The sequence below is a fragment of the Eleutherodactylus coqui genome, chromosome 6 (genome assembly GCF_035609145.1).
Source record: "Eleutherodactylus coqui strain aEleCoq1 chromosome 6, aEleCoq1.hap1, whole genome shotgun sequence".
In the NCBI taxonomy this organism is placed as follows: domain Eukaryota; kingdom Metazoa; phylum Chordata; class Amphibia; order Anura; family Eleutherodactylidae; genus Eleutherodactylus; species Eleutherodactylus coqui.
Window position 1 is genome coordinate 151,455,080 of NC_089842.1, and position 22,721 is coordinate 151,477,800.

Consider the following 22,721-nt stretch of genomic DNA (forward strand, 5'->3'; position numbering starts at 1 on the left):
CACCAATGCTGTCGGTCCACACGGAGTTGTAACTGCATGTGTCCACTTCTAAAGAACCCCAGTCTGACTGGGGCATCTAGTGTGGGCCGAAGCCCACCTGCATTAAACATGACATTACCTCAGCTGTGATGGGCAATGCAATGGGATATATTTATGTACCGCCGGTGGCTTCCTGGCACCCACCCATGCTGTCGGTCCACACGGAGTTGTAACTGCATGTGTCCACTTCTAAAGAACCCCAGTCTGACTGGGGCATGCAGTGTGGGCCGAAGCCCACCTGCATTTAATCGGACGTTACCTCAGCTGTGATGGGCACTGCAATGGGATACATTTATGTACAGCCCGTGGGCTCCAGGGAGCCACCCATGCTGTGGGTGCACACGGAATTCCCATTGCGGAGTTGTACCTGCCTGTGACTATTTATAAAGAAACGCGGTCTGACTCGGGCATGCAGACACCTTGACAGAATGAATAGTGTGTGGCACATAGGTTCCCCATTGCTATGCCCACGTGTGCAGCTCCTGATGGCGGTGGCACAGGATATTTCTCATTGCTTCTGTACAGCATTGTGGGCTATCGCCCCGCCCCTTTTAAAGAGGGTCGCTGCCTAGCCATGCCAACCCTCTGCAGTGTGTGCCTGCGGTTCCTCCTCATGGCAGACACACTTATAAATAGACATGAGGGTGGTGTGGCATGAGGGCAGCTGAAGGCTGCGCAGGGACAATTTGGTGTGCGCTGTGGACACTGGGTCGTGCAGGGGGGGGCAGCATGTAACCCAGGAGACGTGGCAGCGGAGTGTTATGCAGGCAGTAATTGTGCTTTGTTGGAGGTAGTGTGGTGCTTAGCTAAGGTATGCATTGCTAATGAGGGCTTTTCAGAAGTAAAAGTTGTTGAGAGGGGGGGGGCCCACTCTTGCTGCTATTGTGGCTTAATAGTGGGACCTGGGAACTTGAGATGCAGCCCAACATGTAGCCCCTCGCCTGCCCTATCCGTTGCTGTGTCGTTCCCATCACTTTCTTGAATTGCCCAGATTTTCACAAATGGAAACCTTAGCGAGCATCGGCGATATACAAAAATGCTCGGGTCGCCCATTGACTTCAATGGGGTTCGTTACTCGAAACGAACCCTCGAGCATCGCGAAAATTTTGTCCCGAGTAAAGAGCACCCGAGCATTTTGGTGCTCGCTCATCTCTAAAGGTTAGTAACACTACAAATAGAGACCCTGTTTATAAAAGTAGACACTGTGTGTAGTCATAGATCACTAGTGACATACCGGGAAATCAGGGTTTGTTTATAAACTTAAGACAAAGCTTATCCTAACTCTACATAGTGGTGACTGTTTTTCTACCCTCAATGAGAAGTTACATAGGATAAGTTAAATTATTTTTGATTGGTTTCCATTGCACCAATCAGAAAGTGAGAAAGAGCCCCTCCTTCTGTGAGTTCTTTTGACTATATAACAAAGTTAAGATAGGTCCCATGACAAATTACCTCATAGCTGTGATGGCTAAAGACCCTTTTACACAGAATAATTATCATTCAAACGAGCGAAGGTGAACGATAATCGTTCAGTGTAAACGCAGCCAATGGTCAAACGATGAATGATAAATTATTCACTTTTCGTTCGTTGTCATTTCATGCAGGCATAAAAATCATCGTCGGCTCGTTCACTAATCGTTCAGTTTAAATACCGATCATTCAGTTGTTCTCAGCACTTATACAGCAAATGTGAATGACTATATGATTTCTCGTTTGAGTGAGCCAACGATGTAGCTGCTGTATAAACAGGCTGCTTAAGAAGTTAACGCACTTCTTTCAGACCCCTAACTAGTCAAAGTTTAATAGGGTATTGTTTAGCTGCTCCAAGAGCCTGCCAAGAGGCAGCAGAAATGCAGTCCTAAGCTCTTGCTCATGACCTGAAGGTTGCAGGTTCAATCCCTGTGTGGTTCAGGTAATTGACTCAAGGTTGACTCAGTTTTCCAGCCTTCCGAGGTCAATAAAATGAGTACCCAGCTTGACTTGGGAATGCAATCGCAAGCCCCCCCACCAAAACAGTCTGCCAAGAAAATTTCATCCTAGGAGTCAGTCATGACTCAGTGCTTGCACCAGGGGACTTTACCTACCTTACCAAGATGTTGTAACCCAATGAGAACTAGTCTTGACAGATTCTCTTTTAAGCACAACTGGGCTTTCCAGTTCTTTCTTCTAGTTCTTGCACTTCTGGCCACCAAAAATCTCAGACTATTGGGACAGTCTAGAGTAATTTTAAGTACCTACATATGCACATGTAACATTCAGTATGGTAAGTATTCATACCCGGATTGGTTTTCCATAGGCTTTCAATGCTCTTTAAGGATATTGTGTTTATGTCAAGATGATAATTCTGCTTTCTCCTTGTGGGATATTAAGACAGTGTCGTCAGACCTGCAAATCAAAGTGACAAAAAGGACAGTGACCATCTGCACATATGATTTTGTTAAAAATATACATGAGAAACTAGATATATGAAAACTGAGATCACATTAGCTATATAGATACAGGAGACAAATAATCATGCTGATTTATCTGATTCCTTGTTTGCTACAAGCGATCATCCAAAGATCATATCTAGTTCCCTTTCCCATTGCTCCCCAGAGTTCAATAGTTTAGAACTTGTCAGGTGTGCTGCAATATATGCCGAACTGAGACACCTGTAGTATTAATATTGTGTTTCTACACTGCGGTCAGTGAGAATGGCATGCCTTCTAAAGTGCTTTACAAATATTACTGTTATTCCCTTGCATGTACACCACCGAAGACCGGGAAGTTGTGGTCAGTACTGGATTCTCCAACACTCAACCACCTGTCCAGCATCCAAAATCAACCAAAAGAGACAAGTGGAAAAATTGTCAATAGCAAACTAACATTAGCTCAGGGCAGGAGTCTGGTTAACTCTTTTAGTGCTACAAATGGTGTACAACTACTACTCATAATACCAAATAGCTATGATCCATAACTGCAATTAAATCCTGATTTCCACAATGTATATGCAGGCACAACTATGGTGGCTTACAAAGAAAAACAACATATGTCCAAATGATTTAAAGGAACAGTCCGGCAAGAACTGGATGCACTGTGTTAGGCCAAGTGCAAGACCTAAAGGGGCCGAGCATGACACAGATTCTCATTTTGGTGTTCTCTTCCCTGCCCCCGTACAAGGCACCCCCACTCAGTTACTGTACTAGGTATAAAACAATATCACTTTTGCTTGGAGTGTTCCTTTAAGATTGATGCAAGTCATCATCTATGTCATTTTCCAAACGATTTTCCTTTGACCTAGAAAACATTTGTTGCGTTAGATGGCCATACTGTAAATGCAGCATGACTGATACTTCAAAATGATATTACTCATTTCGACAAAATGGCCATTACAGAATGCAGCACCAATTGAGTCGGTGACAATCTCCATTACATATAACAACCTTATGCCTTGTGCGCTACATTACATTTCAAAAACATCAAATATAACCACCTTAAAATTCAGTATCTTGAAAGCTATAAAAGTAGAAACTTATATTTGTTGGCAGATGAAATTTAAATAAAAGCTTTCAAATTTTCATTATTAAAAGGGAGCCTGTCATCACCTTTGAGCCCCATACTCACCGGATGCCCGTTGCAGCACTGTGTCTCTGCAGAGCCAGCAGCTTGACACTTTCTGTGCACGCATCTCCCATAGAGATGAATGGAAGATGTGTGCAAAAAAAAGTTAATCTACTGATTTGTGGCAAGTTCATGGTGACATATCGCTAGAACGAGACACTCAGTGAGCATGAAACACAGACCTTCAGAATCCCCATCCTTTCACCTTTGCAGCTGATGAGGCTAAAAAGTGATGACAAGTTCCCCTCAAACCTATAGTATTAGTTGAGAAATTCAGGTTGGGTTACTAGTTCTGTGCAATACTTTTGTAAATTCTGCCCATGGGGATAAAACCTTGGGTATTTCAATTAAAAAAGAACATGCTCATTGAGGAAATCCTGCAAAAACGCAAATGATTCAATGAGCTGTCATCAATTAATTAACTAGGTAAAGTCCCTCGGTGCAAGCACAGAGTCGTGACTGACTTCTTGGGTAATGTCTAGCAGACTGTTTTTGTGGGTAGTTTTCCATTGCCTTCCACAGTTATCTTTTTTTTTTTTTCAACGGTTCTCTGATTATCAGGCAGAAATACAATGAAAACGTAAAACCCATAGATAGATAACATAGGATCCACTATTCTTAATTGGTGATGATCACAGGTTATCTACTCTCCCCTCCCTATACAATCATCTCTCTACTGGTCACAGAGCAGGTCAAGAATAATCTCCCATAGAAGTCAACGTGTCCCCTCCTGTTCAATGTGTGAATGGCTCATGATTTCTGCTGTAGAGCATCTCTAAATGCTGGTAAATGATGCTCCCGTGAGATAGCCAACTTCATAGTAATGTACACTAGAATAAAGTCAGAAAATAAAAACACATTAGAAAAATTGTGTTTCACTACCTGGTTTTATTTTGGTAAAGAAAAATATATAAATGATAGCATTCCCTTTAAGTCAATGGGCTCTCTGAATAATGCATAGATGTACTTGGTCCTCCAAAGCGGGAGGTGCTCCTTGTAGCCACCCGTCTATGGATAATTGATGGGGTCTAGAATGGAGAACACTATTAATTCAGAAGTCCCAATGGGATTTAAAGTGGGTTTTCTAGACCAGGCAGCCCCTTTGTTTTTTGTATTCCTTATTACATTTATATATTCAATTACAGCCTCTGATTTAAAAGGGTATTAATAGATGGAACCAGATGAACCTGGACACCATGTTTGTAGAGGTCTCATAACCTCCACGGCACAGAACGAAAAGGGTTTTGTGGATATTAAGTTAACAGGCAATTATCTCAGAAGCCGGGGTTATCGGACTTGTGCAGATCAGTTGAAATGTACGTAATTGCTCTGTCAAACAACTGAAAAGCACTCAGCTTTTAGCTTATTGCCACTTTAAAATGAAATTCTTTCTGCAGAATGGTTATGCCTGATATTCAAGGCATCAAAGACGAGGCAGCAGGTCACCACTGCCTTAGGCAAGACAGCTAACCTTTAAAGTGAAGAATGAGTAGGGGTGGGAGGGTGAGGGGCTGGGCTGATAAATAGGAGAAAAATAGTTGTGTTTTAATAACTTTGTGGAACTATTCTAGGCAGGTATGTATTCATCACAAATTCTGCAAAGAAATCATAGTTTATACATAATTATCATCATTGTCTACTCTAAAAGGTGGCTTTTCACAAGTCTGCTAAAATAAGACCAAAAATACGTCATTTTCCAAATTCAAAGTCTTGAGCTTGGGCCCTTTCGCAAACTAATTTTTTTTGCAAATATTGTTATCTGGAGGATTAGGGGTATTTAGTTTAAATATCAAACTCTTGGATTACTTTGTTTTATGTATTGAATTAAAAGGAAAAATGTAGGGGATTCAACAATTCAATATGATTTAATTACTGCTCACTTTGGAAAGATTACTCATTGTGCTTATTGTAGTATGATAAAGGTTTTGCTCTTTGTGTCAGGGATCAAAAGCAATTAGTAAGTAGTGACCAAAAACATTCACTTTCTAAGACAGTAATCAGTAACTGATTACAATTAATGCTGGTAAGTGGGTCAGAGGAATGCCTATGAAGAGACCTACTGCTCTCTTGGCTTTATCAACATTCGGGGTCAGAAGTTTCATGTCACGATTTCCCTCGTCCTACTTAATCGTTTGACTTGTCTTTTGCCTTAAGTCTCCACCCAAAAAAAAAAAACAGCTCTAAGCCCCTAAAAAAATATAAGCATTTTTCAGTGATTTTGATGCATCTCTGCATTAAAAATGCATGACCTGCATCGGATTTACTTTTTTTTTTTTTTTTTTTATGTGCGTGAAATATGCAAGTGGTTCCAGTAGTAAAATGATAGACAACCACATGTAAATGGCATGGCATGTGGGTGTAATGTGTATTTTTTTTCACAATCCCATAGGATATAATAGGCAATTCTTATTCCAAGACCAAAAATACGACTAATGTGATTTTTCTATCTCAGACTAAAAACTTGAGAGACAATTGCTCATGTACAAACCCATTGAAATCAATAGGTTCTTTTCCTGTGCGAGTTCTATCCATATCACGGAACTTGTGCAGGAGCATTGCCTGTGTAAATACAGCCTAGAAGGACTACTTTAGGGTTTAATGATCAGTGAATAACCTGCACAGAATACAATATAGACATTTTATAAGCTAAACATAGGATATTTTTATGGAAAGGTTTAGAGTACGATAGCTTAATACTACTCAACAGGGTCAAATTTGAAAGGGTCACACAACACTTTTCTGTACTTGGGAGTAAACAGCCAACCCTGGCAATACAATCTAGAGAACATAGAAGGACATTTACTGGTCCAAGGTGGAATTTGGCCAACAATTATGGTTTCTGTTAAGACAGAAGGGTACGGTGCTAACCTTTCTTTACTCCCTGCAATGCTTAAAGCATGCACGCTTATTGCCTTTTGGTGGATTGAACAACTGATTACTACGTCATATTTATAACTAGCATTATAGTTAGACTAATTGATCCACTAGTATATTTATCTTAAACAGGGTGAACCATGTGTAACATTTAAAGAACGGCAAGGGCCTTATAGCTTTTGCAGCTAATAGTTATTACTTTGCATATCATTTCTTTGTGATTAGAAGCTTAAACAATAATGATTAAGCTACAAGTGAAATTCTCATGAAGTCGTCATGTCATTTAAACAGTGTATAGTAGCTTTCATGCATTTTTTTTAAAGCCAAAACCAGAATTGAATCAGTACACGTTCTACTTGGCAACCCTCCAGGTTCTAGAACTGGCAATACACATTACATGTATATCAGACCAACACGGTCATCCAATGTGTATGTGAGCCTTTCGACTCTTCCCCAATGGCAGACGTCAGTGGAGATAAGGATCTGACAGTTTAAATTCAACATGCCCCATTCGCTTGCTTGTGAAGAGAAAATCCACCGCCAGAAAGGTCTGATAGCAAATTCCTCCTCCCTCCCCATTTAGAACATATGTATGCTCAGCTAAACTGAACATACATGTATATTGGGGGTGTTAGGAGAGACAGTCCTCACTACCTGTGTATGGTCAGCCTAAAGGTGCATTTACACAAGCCAATGATTGTGAAGACGATTGTTCACCGATGTAACAATGCAACGATCAGCCAACAAGCGAGCAAATACTCGCCTGTCATCTGATTGGGTCTTTTATGCCACACACAAAAAAAGAAAGGCATTTTTCTCAACAGCACATTTCCCTATGTGAATGGGTGTGTGCTGCCCACACTGATGATCTAGCATTGGCATGTGTAATTGATTATAACTCATTTAAACCACCTGTTTGCTTGTCTTTGTAAAAGGGCCATAACTCCTAGTTTTGCTTTTTTGCTTTACAAGAACACAATACAATAGCACCAAGCTGTGCAGGCAATAATAAGATTATATATAAATGCAGACACACTGTACATATACACATGAAATTCTTACATACCTTAAAGGACGAGAAAGGGAAAAAAAGGTGAAATACTTCTGCAACATTTTACCATCATTTGTTACCAAAAGACTCCACAATCAGATTAATGGAATTTAATTATTCTCACCTAACTAATAAATGGGGTGGAGGTTTCTTTTTATTATAGTTTCTCTTTTTTTTTACAATAGACTATAAACAGGTAGATAGGAAAGGAAAACTGAAATGAAGCACGGAACTTCAATGTTACTTTCTGCGGTGTCAATTCCTCAAAGTGACTGGGAAGTCTGTACAGTTAAAAACACACATTACAATCATTAGAGTGGCAATGCTAAAAGGGTTTACATAAAACTCTACAAAATGTCATAAAATTTCTGGACCAAACATTTGCCATGACAAACACCACTGTCCACTCATGAATGTAAGCGCCTAAAGATAGAAGCCATTCCAGCTCTTCTTGTATTCACTTTAATAAGGCATTAATTACACAGGGAGGGTTTATGTTATTTTGTTCAGGGGGTGCTGTCAGACAGTGGTGCATCACATGTGGTTTTCCTACTTTAGTTGCTATGGACAAGCCAAACTAATGCAGCTCAACAGCCAGATAGGAATGTTACTGACCTGTCAATGTCATCAACCACAGACTTTTGCAAGTTAGAATTACTCTCCATTAGAAGTTGCAAAAGTGACAATGTTGCATTCTGCAACTTTGTTGTAATTAAACTCTATTGTCACAAAAAAACAAGTTTCACGTCAAGGCACCATGCAGTCATGATAGATGTTGGATTAAAGTTAGCAACCTAAATTCTAAAAATTGAGAAGGATCCGCCGCTAGACAAATTCTTGGCACCATTTATTTTGGATGAAAAACAATGGGTTTAGCCACAAGAAACAATAGCCACTGTAATCCTTCCAAAGTTTGGCCACCCATGAGTTTCTGGTCAACCCAATTAAATTGGACATATACCACACATAGTGGACATTAAAAGAGAATTCACAATACTGGAGGATAACCTGCAAAAACGTAATGGTGAATACCAAATATAACTCATTTTTTGGCAACAAGGGCAGGCTTAGTGTATATAAAACATGTCTGTTTCTGAACTGACCTTACAACCCTATTTACATTGACAGTACATGTAAAAGATTTTTTTTTTTTGCAAATCAAACATCACAAAACAAATTAGTCCTCAGGGAAAACGAAGTTCAATCTCTTTTAAACAATTTATTTAAGCTCTGTACAATTAAAAAGGCCCTTTCTGAAGGGAGCTACAAAAGCAGCATGAAGTCTTGTTGCTTTAGCCTGAGGCTCTGATCTGGTCCCTCCACCTGCACTCTCCGGGAAGTTGTGGCTTGGCAAACTTTCCACTCTTTTACTGGTTTTAACTAAGCCCCCTCCCTACTATCCCTTCACCATTTTCCCCTTTCTAAGCACTACAGAGCTTTCAATAATTAAAAGACAAACCTTAGTAGAGTTTTAATGGGGAAATTTGGATGCACTGACACGCAAATTTAAAATGATTACTTATTTTAATGTGAAGGAGGAAAATAAATACATTTATTTAAAAAATATCAAAATATTATTTATATATTTTATTAAAAAAATATGATTTCTGATTTGGTTCGCTGGTGAAGATGGAAACACAGATGAACACATCTGTCAGTTTTAAATACAGTACTTGTCAAGTGTCTTTGCATTTTTATGTGTTTTTAACCTTCAAAAGACTTTCGGAAGCTTTGATGTCTTAAAAGAAATTATTTTGCACAATACTCTCTCAATACAGTCCAATCCAGTCTGTACACTCTGCAAAATTAAAAGAAAAGTCACATGAATAGCTTTGAACCTGCAGTATATAGCAGAAGGGAGGGAGGCGAGTATTGCTAGGATTTAACATAACAACTCAGGTGCTTCCAAGAGTCTTTTCAGATGACTGAAGTGGGGAATAAAAGGAAAACATTCAGCACAGGTTAGCAAATGAAACAGCTGAATCCAAGCTCCACTGTGACCTCTATACAGCACTATGCTTTCAACTCATTTACATTCATTTAGAGAGATGGATTTAAACCATAAGGCCAATAAATATTAACGCTATAAAAAGATATTTATAGAAAAAAAAATACTCTATTACCATATAAATTCATCCTAATGTACATTTATAAACAACTGTACAAAGAAGTAGCTTATGTTTTTTGTAATTTTTTTTTAAAATAATGACTTACTTTATTTTTTTCTTTTAATATGTTGTTATAAATATATTTTGTCAAAATATATGATCATATTGTCAAAACAATTTTGCACGTAAAAGACATAAATAAGGTCAAGGTGAAAGTTCACGATTTTTTAAAGAAGTCCATCTGATAACAATCAGTCCGTATTTTAATTTAACGGCATCCGCACCCCTCTACCACCATCTCCTGATAGTTTTTAAGGACTACTTTGTCATACTCGTCCAAATAGAGCATGGAAATAGCACTCAGTTCTGTGGGAACACAGCATGCTTTGGGAATGCTTGAATTTACGGAGTTAACCAGAGTCTGTACAATGGCATGGTTGGTTGAGTTTAGGTGGTCAGCCAGGGGAAACGGGCAATCACCGTGGCAGTAAAAAGCCTGATATCCAGGTGGTGCCACAATCCAATCATTCCAGCCTACATCGCTGAAATCCACATACAGAGAATGCCTCCGGCAATTTTTGTTCTTTTTGCGGGCTCTCTGCGGTTTAGGACTTCTTTTGGACCTCCTGGTCAGTGCATGTCCCCTGCCATCATGGCTAAATGTAATTAGAAGTGGCCTCATCTGTGACCAGTCTGCATTATCTTGAGGTAATAACGATCGGCTAATCCTGACATGCTTCCCCTGATAAGTTTTAGTCTGGTTGAGATGAATGACCTCAACAGCAAGCCCATGGTTAATTCCCTTGACTTGGGTCCACCTCATAATTGCTGGACTTACATCAAAACTTTCCCACCGAGTCACATTGTGATGGATTAGTCTGGTGTCCAGTAGCCTAGTAATCATCTGTCCATTTGCTGTCAGAGTCTTCATAACTTCATATATATTTATTCTATGAAAGCCTTCTTCCCATGCTGGGCCATGTTCAATTTGTTCTCTATAAAGTCTTAGCTCAGCTGAAGAAATCACCTCATTCTCAGGAATGCTGCTGAGATTGAAGTAAAAGCGGATGCCGGCGTTTTCAGCTGTGCCCGGTATGTTCTCCAAATATTCTAGCAAAATAAAAAAAAAGAAGAAAAAAGGAGAATGAATACTTGTAGGATGCAGGTTAAGACAACAGATCAACATCTAGGCTTTCTGTTCTCACAGACTCAAGAACATACTGTTTCAGCTTAAATACAGGAGAAAACAACCATGTTTTTGGTAGATGTTTAGCCCTTTGTGATTCCCGCACTGCAAGACCTTCTCGTTCCATGTTCAAAATCACTTGGCAGCTGAGATTACATACAAGGTTTCTTTTTTTTTTTTAACCTGAAGTGTATTACTTGGGATATCCAGCGATTTTGAAAACATAGAGCATGCCTTGTTGATCATATTACAGAAGGGGGGAAAGGCAAATTCCAGCACAGTAATGATGCTGTGGATTAATAACTCAGATTTACTTTGGGAGAGAAACATCCGCTAGGAAACATTTGGGTCAGATTACAAGGCTTCATTGAACAAATCTTACAAACACACGGCTGTAGCGTTAAATACACTAAGTGTATTTTAAGTATTAAAACTAGTGGAAAAAACAGGGAGTTACGCCTTTCCCTTTGATGAGTGGGGATACATAAAGTGGCTTATAAAATGCTCAAATGGACCTGTGGCATAAATTTAACATAAATATGCATTTTCTTCCCTTGATCTTGCAGGGCCAGCTCAATGTGCTATTTGTAGAATCAACTTGTTTGCTACAGATTTCCAAGTTGAGAATTGATCCTGAACATTATATATATGTTTATTGACTGCCAACATACCCATGGGTTCAGGACAGACGGCATAGATATATACGATCTACTTTTAGAATCCTGGAAAATGCTTGTGCAATGTGTGGCACTACAGTGACTGTCAAATGAAAAGTCCCAGAGGAAAGAATGTGACTTGTAGTTCCTCAAGAACTAAGGAATGGCTGCTTGACACTGGAAATACTATCCAGAATACACTTCTATGATTATAATTATGGTAAATCTATGTGGTGTCCTTCCTATTTTACACATAGCATTTATATAATACTCAGCATTTCAGTTGCACCAACATATAATAAACTTAACTGGCTTAGAAGAACTTTAATCTATATACTTTGGGTTTTTAAGAACATTTAATTCTACTTTCCCAGAGACACAGGTGTTTTATTTTCTGTCCAGACTGCTTGGCACTACACTGGCCAACATACTTTGCAGTTATGTAGAAAGAGCTTTTTGCAGGTGTTTGGAATGCAATGCAGATTTTTCTTTTTAACTCAACGTACTTATACTGTCCACGATAGAATAAGGACTGCTAAATACTTAGCAGCCTTCTACATTGTAACCACCTGATCATTTAATGTATGTGTGGAAGATACAATGATAAAGGAGAGACAATAACACATTTGCAATAAATAATAGGTTGAACTTGATTGGTCCTTGATTGAGCCTTTTTAGAGCCTTCAGTAACTCATAAGTAGAGGGTTTAATAAAAGATTAAGAAACACATGCTCCATGGTTAATTTACAAAGTTAAATTAACACTACTGTGCAAATGTAGAATGGAAATGAAGGGGGATGGTCAGCAATTCTATACTGATAGCAGACAATGGAAGGTGTTACATGAGAATGAGTAACACAATGACAATATTATTGGAAGAGACAGACCTAAAGGGACTATCTAAAAATGATGGACTCTAAGACAAATATAGTGCTTTGAGTTAATGATTACAGGTAAACTGTACCATGTTACTACTGGATAGTTAATGTCAGTCTTAAGAAGGCAGGACGTGTACAAATAATAGGTAGTGGGAATATTGTCAGATCAGGGAACATGGCCTTTAAGGTGCTTATTTTATACTATATTCCAGGTGTAACACTAGCATGCTTTCTAGTTTCACAATCCGTTAAAGGACAACTGACGTCAAGCCTGAAAATATGTGAAGGATATTTGGGAAAGGTGGAAGGTTAAGCGCAGGTTGACACTCACCTTCATGGTGGAAGCTCCTCACGGTATTGGCACGGCTGGTAGGTCTCTCAGGATATTCCAAGTTGATCTCCTGAAACTCATCCTCTTCCTCTGCTGACTGTAGTCGGTACAAGTCCCGCATATACGCAGGCACCACCACTTCCTTACTGGGTTGCGGCCGCTTGCGGAGGCCAAACATCTGCAGCAGCGTTGTCTCAAAGTCCCGCAAGAGCTCATGGCTCTGAGCAGACCTCCTTCCACCCGCCTGGCCCTGAATCTCAGCCACTTTCTTCTTTCCGGTCTCAGGGATCAGACTAGCATGGCTAGTACCTCCTAGCAGGACTTGGCATAATAAAATGACCATCAGCATTCGGTTACCAGGAATCATGGTGTCTCTGGGGTGCAGAACACAATATATACAAAATAAATAGGAGGCTTGGAAATGGAAACTTCTATGTTAAGTGGTAAAGACAAATAGCAGAAGAGCAACCCCTAAGTACATAGCGTCCTGGGGCAGGAGGAGGGCTTCCTATCATATTGTGGTCTAACTTGTTTACTGGCAAATAGCTCATTATCAGTTAGCCACCATCCTGCTAATCTGTGTGTGTCTCTGGGACTATCAGTACAATTATCTCAAACCTGACTTCTGGCAGAACAAACAGGGATTCCAGGCAGTGCAATGCAATCTTACTGTCTTTGCATGGAAAGAGATCTGCAATCGACTATCCATTACCAAGTAAAGAAAAAATCTATATACAGGTGTTGCTAGGTGCCTCTGCTAGGGCATCTACAGAAATCTACCAGATGACAACAAGCATTGCACTCTCATTGGAGCACTGTAGTAGTCTTGGAATTCCATGCCACTACAAGGGACTGAATTCTTTCTGTCAATGCCCTCTTATCTCAACCAGTGCACACAGGATCAGCTCCAGCCGGCTTTGCACTGCAGCAGCTTCCACCCTGGATGCAGAAGAGCTTTCTGTGCCTCCTCAACATCACACAACAGATGGAAGGCAAGCACCTTCTCTCTCACTTACAGCTAGGATCCAGTGCTCATATCCTGCCATGCTAGTATTGCAACACATCCCACTACAATCGCAGCTCTTTGCTGATAGTGAAGGTAGAGCTAAGAACCCCCCCCAAAAAATCAAAATATTAAATTCTACTCACTGACAGAAAACAAGGCATAGAAAAACAGTCCATGATTCTTGACAGCCAATCCTGGACAAAGGTGTGGAGAAAGCTCAGGGGCACCGAGGCAGTTTGCAGATCGGGATGATACTACGAGAATGTAGCTGGCTCCTAAAATGAATATAATGAGACTCCAGCCAGACAGTCTGTTTTTCTTCCAGCCCCCCTCCACAGTCACGTGGTGCAAATCACTCGGAGGAGATGTCAATCAAGTCTCCCCTTCCAGCCCACCGGGCGTCCTATATAAGAAACTCAGCCCCCTGCTCCCGTGAACTTGCTTGTGTGAGGAAGGAGTCAGCTGTGGAATAAACTGCTCCTGCTCTGCACAATGCATCTCGTCTTCCATCTATTATGGTGCAATGATCGTAAAATACCATTGTGCTTGTGCAGAAGGTTGGGGGTCCTGGTCAGCGCTGTTTACAAACTGATTAGCCGGATTGATACATTCAGTAAACACAAGAGGATTGCTACATTGTAATCACTCGCTTGTATGTAAGAGGAGAATGTTACAAGCTCTCCAATAATGAAGAGAACGAATATGTTGTCTGGCATACACAGACTGCAATAAACTCTTGTGAGCAGGCTTTTGAGGGTTAATTGAGCCATTGAAGACATGAAAGGAGAAGGACAGCAGGCAGGGAAGGAGACAGAACACCTCTTTCACCTTAGCTATTAGCATTCTTACAGTCTATACCAAGTATTCCACATCCCATCCATTCTTACACAAATGTTTCGACATTCACACCCCAATGGCAGATCCCCCCACAATCACTGCAACACACAAGGGGACACCATACTGACTATATAATAAGTGTAAACTAGTAAGGGCAAACATTTTTCTGAATATAGCTAGAATAGAAATATTTATGACAATTTGCTGCGGAGTACATTACTAATCGTTGTGTATGCATGAGTTTCGGGAGACAACCTATGATATATGCGATAAATGGTATTGGATCGTTTATTGCAATTAGTTGCCAACATTATAGAGTGATAAGTGCTGCGGAATAAGTTGGCGCTATACAAATAAAGATTATTATTATGATGCGCGACCTTTTGTGAAGTTCAGTTTGGTGGCTTTACCGAATGTTTGTAAAAAGTTTTGGTTCGGCCAAATTAGTTTGAACCAAACTGGAAGTTCACCAAAACCCTTAACACTGGTGTATAATACTGTCTACGGGACATAAAAGCCCTGTATAACATGCCAAGTGTTATAAAGTGCTTTTATGTCTCTTAAGGTACATTCACGCACGAGTTCCGTCAGATTGCAATATGGACAGAACTTGAACAGGAAAATAACCAACCGATTTAAATGGGTTAATTTACATGAGCGATTTTTTGCTCATAGTGATGAAAGATTGAAAATTTGCAGCATGTGCTTTTTGGGGGGCAATTCTGTTCAATAATCGCCCATTATTTCGTATTGGAGCCAAAAAAAATGGCATTGTGCTCACAAGTAAATGAGATTTTCATAAAAAGTGCAAAGCAATTTTCTATTTTTTTACTATTGGAATAACATGTGAATTTTACACATATGAAAATCATATGTGTAGCGATGCAATTCCTTTTTTTCCTAAAACGCATTGCAAGCACAGAAAGAAAATTTACTTATTTACAAGTGCGTCCAGGTTTCTCAGACTAATACCACACTGGCCTGTGTGAATACACCCTTTAGGCCTCATTCACACGGGCTACAAAATCATTGCTAGGTTTTGTAGCCTGAAAGAACCCATTGGAAACCATGGCCTTCACATACATGCCTTTTGTAGCAATGATTTTATAGTGAGAGTTTGTAGTCCGTGTGAACGAGGCCTTAGACCGTGTTATTCCAGGTTTAAGGACTAGTGTTGAGTGAAGCGAACCAGTAGAACCCTGTCTTGGGGAGAACTTTGCTAAAAGCTCGGTTTGGGTTAGTGTCGAACCAAAGTTTTAGCAAAGTTTGACCCGAGACAAGATTCCACTGGTTTGCTTTACTCAACACTAAACACACAACTGTCACTTGGCCTCCCATGGCAGGATGTATTTGTGTGGTGTTGTGCGAAGCAGGAGTAACATTTTATCAAAAGATGCTGGTCATATCAGTTGAAACATAAAATGTACCCACCCCCACCCCCACCATAACTTTCCTTATCTATTCAGTGTATGGGGAGTTTACAGCCCTTTGATGTTGGAGGTAGTGAAGTATTGCAGCACTAGTTTACTAGAAATCTGGCTTCCAGGGTAGTGGGGCCAGTCTAAAGATATTAGCCATTTGTTACATCAGATGTCCATCCTGTGGCTTGTTCTTTACATTAGAATTCTCTCACCTTCCACTGTCTTCTCCTTTCCTCTCACCTCTACTCTAAAGAGTCAGTGACTCCCATCTCTGTGTGTTCCCTCATCACCACTTCCTTGACATGCCAATTTTCAGTTTCTAGGAAGCAGTACTGTTCATGAAAGTCATTTAGAGGTTTTGCAGTTTGAGTTCCTGTACTGATCTATCACATACTTGGAAAGAGCTAGCATATTTGTGCCAAGGCTAGACCAGGCCAGAGTAAAACTTATGATGCAACTGTTGCAAGAGCAGACTCTCACAACATGGCAGCACAAAGAGTGCCTATACATTCTATCCACATATGTGGCTTAGGCCACTATATACCACTACCATTATCTTACAAGATAACACTTGAGAAAAGTCCAGAATAAGCCTAAATGTCTTGTGATAGTCTGGATGAGGTTTTGGAAGTTAAATGTCACATTTATGTGAAAAGGACATAATATGAAGTCCAGTTTTAATGTTAAGAATGTACAAACACTGTATAGAGAGGTAATCCATTATGGACACCCTGCAATAGATTGTAAAGGGTACAATCAAACTTGGCAGATTTGTTGACATTTCTGCAACTCTCCCATTTCTTAAAAAGGGGCCTGCAGAATTCCATGCACATGATGTAGAAAAAAAGAATAATTCACGCATATGGAATCAATCTTTCAGTTGCAGAAATTTCTGCAACAAATCTGGCACATATGAATATACTCTTGCAGTCGCTTTGCATGCTCTGCCCATTTTATACTGGTGCGGACACTATGTACTCCTATTAATCGGTTGTTTCAGTCTTTTTATTTTGTGAGTCTAGCATGGTAATTGAACTACAGCTACCAGCATAATCAGGATTCCTAGATGGTCTATACTCAAACTATCTTAGTATGCAAGACATAGGCTAAATGCCCCTTTCACACGGTATAAGTATTGCTCAAATCGCTTGTTAGATTGAGCGGTTTGCACGATAATTGTGCAGTGTGAATGCATGCAGTGAAAGAACAATCGGCAATAAATTCCCAGTTTGGATCTTTCATGCCTAACAATCATTGTTGGTCTGCCGTTGCATCGTTCTGTGTAAACAGGCCATCGTTCATCTATGAATAACAGCCTATTTACTGTGAATGGAGGCTTACAATATGCTTGTCCGAAAGTGGCCTATCTAGGTTCAGTGACATCCAACAACATTTTTGTAAGCTTGTTAGCTTGAAATATTACAAGAAAATTAGTGAAGCCAACTGGAGAAAGAAACTGTAAGGAGTGCACTCCCTGTGCAGTGCTATGCCAGAAATGAGGAAGCACTTTATAAATAAGCAATACATAATAATAGTAGTTAGTACATATACATGAGTATATAATCTCAGGGGTTTGGGTGAGTGACCTCGCTCTGCTTGGATACAGAATAGTGCTCCTAATAAAAGGCAGGTGTGTCTCTGTGTATACGTAACCTATTCTGCAGAGCTCTACTGAGATGGTCATCCGTCTTAGGGTACTTCCAGATGCAAAGCAATATCCACAGCAATTCTGGGGGAAATCCGCGGTGGCCAAATCTGCTCCTGAATGGTTTTTATGGTTATATACAATAAAACCGGATCTCAATCACATTAAAAGAGTGCAATCCATTTTTTAGAACCGCACCCATAGACTTGAATGGGCGATTTTTATCTAAAAATTGCAACAAATTAGGACATGCTGCAATTTTTTTTTTGCTTAGAATGTTTGTCCGATTAAAACAAATATTACAATTTAATGAAACCGCTTTCTTTCTGTTTGATTTCAATCAGATTTTCTTCGTCTTAAAATTGGTTGGAAAGATGGTTTGTGTAACTATATCCTAACTTCATGTAATGCACAGTAATTAATGGTATTAAAACAGCTTGAAATACATTGGCATTGTTACTCCAGCTATTCCGAAATATATTTCTTGGAGTTAATGCAAAATATCTATTTTTTCCGGTACATAATTTTAGGTGGACTCCTGAATCTCTTCCCATTATTGGAGGAGAAAAGTGTTGCATCTGGAGTTCTCTGCAGTGACAAATTCTATGATGTATACCAAGGCTTCCAGTCTCAGTGACGTGCCTCTGCATGGTGTGGGTAGGAATTAGACCAAGGAAAACAACCTATTGGGACATTTCGTCATCTTACAGCAATAATAGTCTATCATCTGGATTTGTGTATGATCACCAAGGCAACCTAATATATACAAAACACAAATGGAAAAAAGAAAACTCTTCAAAGAAGAGGAGTGCAACAAAACACTGACAAGTACAGCACAACTCACAGGTCTATGCTGGATGTCTGTACAGAGCTCAGCTGAATACACTGGGAGCTGACACTACTTTTAACCAGTTCAAGTACTTTGCAGAAGTTTATTCTGTTGACTTTAATGTAATGTTCCTCACCCAACATATAACCAGATGCATTCCTCTGCAATAACTGTAGAATATAAAACATCCACTTCAATAAAACAAGAAGCTTGAACGAAAAAAAATGCTAATTTTCCCTCATTTAACAGGGACATGAGTGTTTCCTGCATGGAAGAATTCAAACCAGACACATCGTGATTAGCAAACATGCAACAGGAGAACCTCAATCTGTGCACTAAAACTGATTTATAGGCCTGTGGGAGAGCTGAAATCTTACACTGGATGCTTTGCTAAGAACATCAAAAACACACACGCTTCCTCTGAGTAATTAAGGACATTTCTGAGAGCAGACGGAAGTTTAAAAATCCAAGCAAATACGTAAAAACAGATCACAAGCAAAGAAATGCACTAATTAAGACAAGGGAACCTGTCCATCAAACCAGAGCACAGGCTAGCTGTCAGTCACTTACCATGCAGCCCCCTCCCCTATTATTAATCACTCTTATGCAGCACACAACACTTACCCCACGTCCAGCAAGTGTCAAATTGGGTGACATGCTCCATTCAAAGTGGGGGAGGGAAGGTAGAACAGAATGGCAAGGAGGTTCATTTTAATCCCATCACATAGCAAGGCAGACAGTGCAAGGCAGAATGTTACAATGTAGCAACCTTTGGCTCTAACATTCTGATAGCCCCGCCCTTCAGCCTGCCCGTCTGATGACATCACCAGGGAGCATTAACCTGGTCCTCAGACTACCCTGGTCTACTTCAGCTGTCTGTATGTCACATCCCAGCACAGACAGAGAAGCCATATCTTACACTTTGTCCTTGCTATCAGCAAGATTCAATTTTTACCACAAATTTGTATGGGAAGAAATTCTGGAAAGTCCATCAGAATATTGCATTTGTTAACAATGGGATGAGACAGGTGCAATATGAGGACATCTGACTTTTCTGGTTGGTATTATACCAGATCTCATAGTGGTGATTGTAGCAGAGAACAATGAAAGGTACCAAGGGGCTTGTGTAAAACATTTTTCAACATGATGTTCTCTAGGGCTTTAAAGGCTACAAATCATTTCCCCCCAAAAATTCATAATGCTATTAGCCTGTGGCCTTGAAAATAAGCCTGCTAAACCGTGCTGGTTTGGCTGCGTTCAGGATCTATATGCTAGGTTATAGGGTTAACTGTAAGGCTGCTTTCACACCAGCCGCTTTTTTACAGTGATTAGCGCGGCGTCCCAAATGCCGCAGTAATTATGGTACAACACTCCCATTGATTTCAATAGGGCCTTGATGACCTGCGCTGAAACGTGGTGTTCAAACGCCGCACTTTTTTAGCGCTGTCTGTTCTGTTTTTCTGTGATTTCATATTTTTTAACGTACCTCATCACCCATCACAATGATGGGGTGTGTTAAAAAGCACTGTCAAAAGCTGTACCACGCATTCAAAAACACTGCTCAAAATCGTGGTAAAATGTTGTGGTTTCGAGTGCCGTATAATTGAACGCATGTTAGAGTGTGGTCATATGTGCAAATGGGCAAAATGATGGGATCCTTCACATTGGGTAAAAAGGGCAGTGAGATCGCGCTGACCAGAAGGACAACCAATGTCATTACTGTCACAACCTCAGAAAATCATAAAAGGCGGATTCCCTTTAATTAGCCCCAAGCTTAGAGACATAATTGACTGACAGATGCTGTGTAAAAACTACATATGCCCTGAATGTACAGGCACCTCAGAGATGTAGCTCGCCCCCCCCCCCTCCACCGACCAATTAATAAACTAATGTAATGTAACGTTTTCATTTTTTCCTACATTGTGGAGTCAGAATATGGGAATTTGAGGCTAAGATGCCATAAGGCTCAAGGACCCGACACTGGTTCTGATACGAATTTTCATTTTTTCATTTATTCTGCAATAAGAAGTGACACATCCATGGCATATACACTACAGTGCAGATTCCCATTAAAACTAAGAAACTTCTGATTCAGGTTTCTTTATGGATTTAGGCCTCCAACACACTGCAGAGCCAGACCCCTCAGCAGAATTCGGCCCTTGGAGCAGCAGCGTCCACGCGTACCTGGTTGCTTTAGTTTTCATCTGTACTATGGATGGTCCGCATGCTATGGGCGGTATTTGCTGCAGACTCCCACTGAGGATCCCGCAGCAAATATCCACCCGTGGGCAGGAGGCCTTAATGTGGAATTGGCACAGATTCCATATCAAATCCATGGTGAAAAATGCCATGTGAATATGGTCTTAAATGGATGTAGCACTGAAGCCAAAAGCACAGCACTGAAGGCAAAAGCGCAGCTTGGAATCTGACTCTTACCACATATGTGACTGATCACATACTCATGACTGACTCCTAGGGTTTTCTTGACTGACTTTTTTTGTGGGATGGTTTGTCATTGCCCCAGCAAGCCAGGTACTCATTTTACTGACCTTGGAAGGATGGAAGGCTGAACCTGGAGCCAACTATCTGAATCATCTGGGGATTGAACCCACAACCTTCAGAGAGTTTAGGACCGCATTTCTGCTGCCTTAGCATTCTGCACCACATGTGGCTCTATTAACTGCTCCTCAAGCCCTAAAGGTAGTATCTTTCTCTGCTCTTCTGCAGAAATCAGCTGATTACCTCTTTTGATTGTAGCCTAGGCTGGTGCCCCTCCTCACTGGGGAGAGTAAGGCCAGAGTAATGATGCTTTCACATCTGCAGTGGGGTTTCTGGTTTCCATTCGGGGAGCAGAAAAGGGGAATCCCTTAGCCAAAAGGGTCCGTTATGATGGAAATGAACAGTGCTATTTCTTCCAAATTTTGTGCCAGGTCCACGACAGAACATCAGAATGGAGGTTCCAATGCAGATGTGAAGGCAGCCTCATACACAGCTAAAAAGTTACTTTTAAAACATGTATGTCATTTCAGAGATGGATTATGTATAAAGATGAGCGAGTATACTCGCTAAGGCACATTACTCGAGCGAGTAGTGCCTTAGCCGGGTATCTCCCCGCTCGTCTCTAAAGATTCGGGGGCCGGCGCGGGTGACAGGTGAGTTGCGGCGGAGAGCAGGGGGGAGAGAGGGAGAGAGAGATCTCCCCTCCATTTCTCCCCGCTCTCCCCGCCGGCCCCCGAATCTTTAGAGACGAGCAGGGAGATACTCGGCTAAGGCACTACTCGCTCGAGTAATGTGCCTTAGCGAGTATACTCGCTCATCTCTAATTATGTAGCTTATTTTATTGATATCTTTTTGATGATGAAGTTTGTGGATTTAACACAAGGTAATATACAGCCCTGAACAGAGAAGCCTTTAGCCACAACCTGACAATGATCATCTGCCCACAGAATTTAAACCAGAACCAGTAAAGACATAATGCATTTGCAATGATATCATTTTCTGCATAGTTTGCGTACACCGAATAGACCCTCTTTGGCTCAAATTTTTTTGGAATTTTGACACAGTGGTTTTCTTTGCTGGCAACAAAAACTCTGTCTCTAGATGCTTACTGTAAGTCAGCAGTAAAATATAATAAGCCCTACAAACATTGCTGTTTTTTTAGTGGCATATTTTTCTCACTTTTGTGCTTTTTTGGGGCCCATAGTCAGTTTAAGTGTGAATCCACATTAAAATAAGAAGATCGAGCGATCTGAGCATCTTAAAATGAAATCTGGTCATTGGTGCCAGACTAGCCATTGCTACAGCTTCAAAAACTGCCAACTGGGCTTTTCTTGTGCAACAGGGTAGAGAGTACATCAAGAATGGTGTGATCAAGAAAAAACATCTACTGAAAGAGGATCCTATGGATGTAAACAACTCGTCAACAAAAGGGATCAGAGGAGGATGTCAAGAATCATTGCCACGAAGAGGCAGTACACAGTCTAGGAAGTTGCAGTTCAATAAAATGCTGGTGCTTCAACTAATGTGTTGGAACACACAACTTGTTATTCTTTAGCACAGAAGGGTTATAGCTAGAGATGAGCGAACACCAAAATGCTCGGGTGTTCGTTATTCGAAACGAACTTCCCGCGATGCTCGAGGGTTCGTTTCGAATAACGAACCCCATTGAAGTCAATGGGCGACCGGAGCATTTTTGTATTTCGCCGATGCTCGCTAAGGTTTTCATGTGTGAAAATCTGGGCAATTCAAGAAAGTGATGGG

The 22,721-nt window shown here is 40.6% G+C and overlaps 1 protein-coding gene across 3 annotated transcripts; it reads right to left on the reverse strand.

Annotated features, from left to right (window-relative positions):
* Positions 1–8,763: 8,763 nt before the first annotated feature.
* BMP4 (bone morphogenetic protein 4) lies at positions 8,764–19,196 on the reverse strand. Of its 3 annotated transcripts, none has more exons than XM_066607992.1 (3): positions 19,086–19,196; positions 12,724–13,097; positions 8,764–10,782 (listed from the first exon to the last, which is right to left on the reverse strand). In XM_066607992.1, exons 2-3 carry the CDS (start codon positions 13,088–13,090, stop codon positions 9,941–9,943), a joined length of 1,209 nt encoding a protein of 402 aa, XP_066464089.1. In that variant the 5' UTR covers positions 13,091–13,097; positions 19,086–19,196; the 3' UTR covers positions 8,764–9,940. The 3 variants fall into 3 exon arrangements, with proteins under 3 accessions (XP_066464089.1, XP_066464087.1, XP_066464088.1); XM_066607990.1 differs by lacking the exon at positions 19,086–19,196 and adding an exon at positions 13,877–14,004; XM_066607991.1 differs by lacking the exon at positions 19,086–19,196 and adding an exon at positions 13,873–14,004.
* Positions 19,197–22,721: the final 3,525 nt, after the last annotated feature.